This window comes from Galendromus occidentalis, unplaced genomic scaffold, assembly GCF_000255335.2.
Source record: "Galendromus occidentalis unplaced genomic scaffold, Mocc_1.1 scf7180000075703, whole genome shotgun sequence".
In the NCBI taxonomy this organism is placed as follows: domain Eukaryota; kingdom Metazoa; phylum Arthropoda; class Arachnida; order Mesostigmata; family Phytoseiidae; genus Galendromus; species Galendromus occidentalis.
Genome location: NW_003803693.1, coordinates 15,422 through 20,612, shown reverse-complemented (window position 1 = coordinate 20,612; position 5,191 = coordinate 15,422). Strand labels below are relative to the sequence as shown.

At 49.5% G+C, this 5,191-nt stretch overlaps 1 protein-coding gene across 1 annotated transcript; it reads right to left on the bottom strand.

The window, feature by feature from the left end:
• Window positions 1-3,954: 3,954 nt before the first annotated feature.
• On the bottom strand, window positions 3,955-4,797 carry LOC108864799 (uncharacterized). Its single transcript, XM_018641026.1, has one exon. It carries the CDS (start codon window positions 4,795-4,797, stop codon window positions 3,955-3,957), a length of 843 nt encoding a protein of 280 aa, XP_018496542.1.
• Window positions 4,798-5,191: the final 394 nt, after the last annotated feature.

Genomic DNA, 5,191 nt, shown 5'->3' with positions numbered 1-5,191 from the left:
AATGTCGAAATGACTGCTGGCCAGTTACTGAGCGACACCAGTCGCCTTCCCATGCTCGGGACATAAAGTACGTTTCGAGAGTAATGGTGGAACTTGCCTTCCCGTCGAGAACCGTGAGGCTGACAGTGCCAGTGCCTTTGACCTGAAGAGTCCTAGCACCGCCAAGCCTAACGTTCCGGATGTCCTCTTCGTTCTTGAAGTTCGTAAACCATTTGCGATTGTTGACCACGTGATGGGTTGAACCGCTGTCAAGCACCCACTCTTGACCTTCTCGTCTGAAGCGGGAGTCTAGATCTCCCTTCTTCGCTGTTTGTGCACAATAACACTCAGCGACATTTACTGAGGAGCGCTTCTTCTGATGATTTTTCATCGCATAGCAATTCCTAGCTATGTGTCCCGGCTTCTTGCAGTAGTTGCAAGTAATCGTTACCTTTGTAGACTTTGAGGAGCTCTGTTGTGAGGTTGAGACAGAACGATTCTCACGGTAGTGAGGAGCACGACTTTCCTGTTTTCTGCGAGGGAATTTCCGAGAGCCACCGCTTCTCAGATTCATTTTGCTGAACATAGCTGTTGGTACGTCCTCGGGATTCTCGGATTGTCGTCTCAGTGATTCTGTCTGAATGAGGTTGATCAGACTGCTGAATGTCTTTTCGGATTTAGGTTTCGGAAGCCATAGTACCTTAATCCATGTCCAGTTTGGCGGTAACTTGTTGATGAGGGTGATACAAATGATCTCCTCCTTGATGTCAGCATTACACTCGTCCAGTGCGTATTTCAGTCTCTTGAAGGTTGAAATGTTGTCGTCGACTGACTTATCTCTCCTGTATTCCCAGCTGAGGAAATTGCTCACGGCCACGAACTGTTGAGATTCGGTTTTCGCTCCGAACCTCTCTTGGAGTTTCTTCCAGATTGAGGCGGCCTGTGTGTACTCCAGATTTTCATAGAACAGATTAACCACGATGTTGCTGTGAATCGAGTTCAAGAGTACATACTTCGCAGCGAGATTTCCTCTGTTGTACTTTTCTTGTTGCTTCTTAGCTTCGGGATCAGGGCTCTTGTTCCCAACTAGCGTTCCTTCGACAACTTGCCATGCGTATGGAATCAGTTTCAGCGTAGTCGGGATCAGGGCTTTCCAGGATAAGTAGTTCGAACCATCTTCATTCAACACGATCGCTGCAGTCTTTCCTCGTATGTCACTCAGGTTTGGCTCTTCAGACTCGAATGGTACGTCAGGTTTGGCGTCACCTCCACTCGGAGTGACTCCGCCAGCAGGGGGTGTCACCACCTCCAGCAGCAGAACCCCCTCCTGAGTTGTCTCCGCCTGCCATGAGTCCTCCGCCCGTGGTCACGAGGGCCAGAGGTTTTCCTTCGGTGTCGGACATACTTCGGTTCCTAGGTACGACTGTGCGATAGACTCACGTGGAAGATTTCTGTGGGTTGTTGAGTGAGTCGTGGAGACGTTGTCCTCTTGCGAATGGTCCTCAGCGTCCTCGGAGAGTAGAGTATTTCGTGCTGATAACGAATGAAGGGAAATTTCGGTCGGTTTCTCCTGAGATGACGATGAGTACTCGAAGAGTTCGATGGGATGAGTAGGCACCTTTCGGACGGAACACAACAGACCAAAGAAATAATACCAGTATAGGATATTACTCCTCAAGTGAAGTCAGTCTTTATTGAGGCTGTTTATATACATGATTGGGAAGGGTCAGTCCGGTGTTACACATCGGATAATGTGAAAAGCAATTATCGATATATAGAACGCGAGTAGAGCAATTTAAATATGCACCGCCACGGGCGAGTCGTTATTTACGATCTTGCTCAACTACTCGATGCTGTGAACCATGAGATAGGAAAATACGAAATAAAGTCAGTTAACCTGTAATTTCCATCACTTTCTTTACCCATCTGGTCTCCGAAGCTTCTTCACCGGACCTCCGAGGACCGCTGTTCTGTCGGTTAGGTATTCCACAAACCGCGAAGCGTAGGCCACCATGCCTAAGAAGCTGCTTGTTGTTCACGGGAGCTGGAACTTCCGGAAACTTTTGCTGCGCGCTTCGTCGATGCTTGTTCCTTCAGATCATAGTATATGCCCTAGATATGGAATCCGACGGCTTTCTGGGCGAACTGCGTTTTTTTCCTGTTGAGAACAAATCCGACTTGTTTGCACCATTGCAGTACTCCTCTCAAGCCTTCCTCATGTTTCTCACGAGTGCGTCCCCAGACGAGGATGTCGTCCACAACGACTGTCACCCCTCAAGAGAGCAGAATGTCTCATCGGTAGGGCTAGACTTTCGTCGCGGCATTTCGGCTGGAAATTCACTTCGAAGTCACGGCTTCTGAGGAGAAAAATCGCGGACACCGTGAATTTCCACTGGTAGGTCACGGCGAGGGCGAAACTTGTCGTTTCCTTTGAGAGACAAGGGAAAACACTGCGCGGCTGGGAAACATTGATAAACTCGATTTAAATCAAATCGCTCGTACAAAATGCGGAAGCACACAATTCAGAGCTTCCAGCTTGGGTTCCCCATCTTCGCAACAAGGGACAGCCAAGATGTTGAGTACGTACCTATCCTCGACGTCCGTGGTTTCATCGCAAACAATTGCGACGGCTTTTCTGTCTGCGAGGGATGTCTTTAGAAGTTTAACAAGAGCCTCGGAGTCTTTCGGCATATAATCCTGCTTGAGTTCCGTCGCAGACGGTATATTGCCCGACATTCTCAACTTCGCTTCGAGGAATGCTTTCAAGTTCGCGTTGTCCAGCGCGTGCAAAGGTATATTGGCGCCTGCGAAAGCTTCCACCAGAGCGATGAGAGTTGATCGTCTTTCCAGCTTGTCCTCGGTGAGCTGAGCGAACGATTCGACCAAACCGACCCGTCGCTTCCTTTTCGCTTCGGGATCCTCAAGAAGTCGCGCTCCGTGTCTACGAGCGGTCGACTCCAAGTGTTTGAAGCAGCTGTGTTTCCGGGTGTGATCAACTTTTGTATCGCAAAGCTTTTGTATCGGTACTACAAAAAAGAAACTCCCCACTTGAGTGGGAAGTTCCAATTGGAATGGGCTTCGCGCGGTCCGGTGTCACCAGAGTCGACTTCTTGGTTCTGGGTTTTGTAGCACTCATCGCTGAACAAACGAATTGGAGAATCACCAGCAGCGCTTCCTCAATCGAACACCGCGCGGCCGGTTCAGACCGCGGAGCCACTCTCAGTGATTTCGTAGTTCCTGACGTGGGAGCGTGCATGTCGAATAAATATCCTTGGCTGTCGGCTGCGTCTGCAGAGCTGCGACAGAAAGCTCGAGATATACTCAGTGACGTGATGGATATTCAGGACGTGATATCAAGGATATTCAGAGGAGAATAGCATTCGAACGGGAGATTGGGCGCGAATGGGGAATTCACGGCCTTACGTGGTTTATGGTTTACTGTGATCTAGATTGAGGTGTATATCCGTTCGTTTGTATATAGACGGTCAATCAGCCTTCCATATCAGGCGCGAAATTCGGCAGATCGTTGTTTGTCCCAGTCCTCCAGGATTCTTTTTGTCCTTCTTACTTCGGTTGCATTGTTTGCTTCTTCATGGAGTCCGAGACGGCACAGGAGTTCTTCCCCCGTGTGGTAGATGTCGTTGCATTCGAAGATGACGTGTTCCATCGTCTCCTCGTAGATGCCACACCTGGGACAGGTTTTGTCGGTTCCCGGGTACATCTTGTGAGCTCTGGTCGGCAACATGTTGGCTCTGGCCAGTGCTAGGAGGGCGCTACCCCTACTGTTATCGTAGGTTAAGCTATAATATTTACAGCTCGAGTCTTCTTCCCCATGGCGTAGGTACTGAGGCTCGTCTTGAGGAGCATATTGTCTCTCCACATCGCCTCCTGGGTCTCTCGAATCCTCTCTTTGATCCTTTTGTTGAAGATATTCGAAAGCGGGCGTCCTTCCACATCGAATTGGTGACTGATGTCTCAGCACTTGTATTTTGCTCGAAGTCGTACGGTCTCCTGGTACGCCTTGGCTTTCTTCTTAGTGAGCTTCATAATTCTCAAGGTCGCTTTCGGCCATCTACTTTCAGACATCGATCTCTTTCTTTCGAAGTATCTCAGTTTGCTCTGGGCATCCCTCGCTTCGAAGGATGATCGTCCAAGTTCGCTGTCGACGAGCTCGTTCGATACTCTCGACCCTGGAATCCCTAGTGCCCACTTCCCGGCTTTCCGCCGGGCTCTGTCCAGGGTGTCCCTCAAATTGGCGCTCCTCACCAAGACCGAGTAAGCATAGGTGAGTTTCGAGATGGCGGTTGCTTTCCACTGCACTCTAGCGGTTTCGAATCGGTTGAAACCCCAGGGAGACGTAGCATGCATTGCATGCAGGGCGGAATTCGTCCACATCGCCCAGGCTTCCTCTTGTTCATTGAGGTAGTTTCTGGAGTCGGATAGGGTTATCCCCAGGTACTTATAGTTTTTTGCAACTGGGATGGTTCGGCCTTGTATGGTCAATGTTTTCTCCCTACCCACTTCGTGGGGCGCGTAGATCACGACGGCACTCTTCTCCGGATTGAATAGGAGTTTATTCCGGTTTCCATATTCTGTGGTGACCTCAAGGAGTCCCGCCAAGTCATTGTGGTTCCTCGCCATCAGGACGAGGTCGTCGGCAAAGAGTAGGCCGGGGATGTGGAAGTGTGTTTTCTCTCTCGTATCCCACGTCCATCTAGCTGTTCTGACCTGGAATCCGACTCCGTGGTTCTGGAGTTTGGTCCCCAGGTCCCAGATGTACAGCAAGAACTTAAGGCAAGGACTTACGACATCGGGCATCCTTTTCGGAGTCCCTGGTTCGTTTCTATCCATCTCGAGGTATTCTCGTTGAAAGATATGTGGGCCCTATCGTGTGTATACAATTCTTATATTCTTCTTCTATCCGGGGGTGTCGGTTGAAGTGAAGCACACTCGTATGCCTCTTGTTTTCAGATGATCTTTCAATCCGTGGGAGCTTTGAGCAGAGTACTGATCCGCTGAGATAGCATTCACCTCCTTTCCTCGGGTCACTCGATTTATGAATTTTATGAATTCTCGACTTGTTTGATGTTTGGTACTCACTTTTCGGGGATTCTCAAGACACAGAAGATGTTAGCATCAGCACCAGAGCATCAGACTATGCCTAGGGCCCAGTAATCTTTATTGAAGCGGAGCACGTTTATATACGAGTACT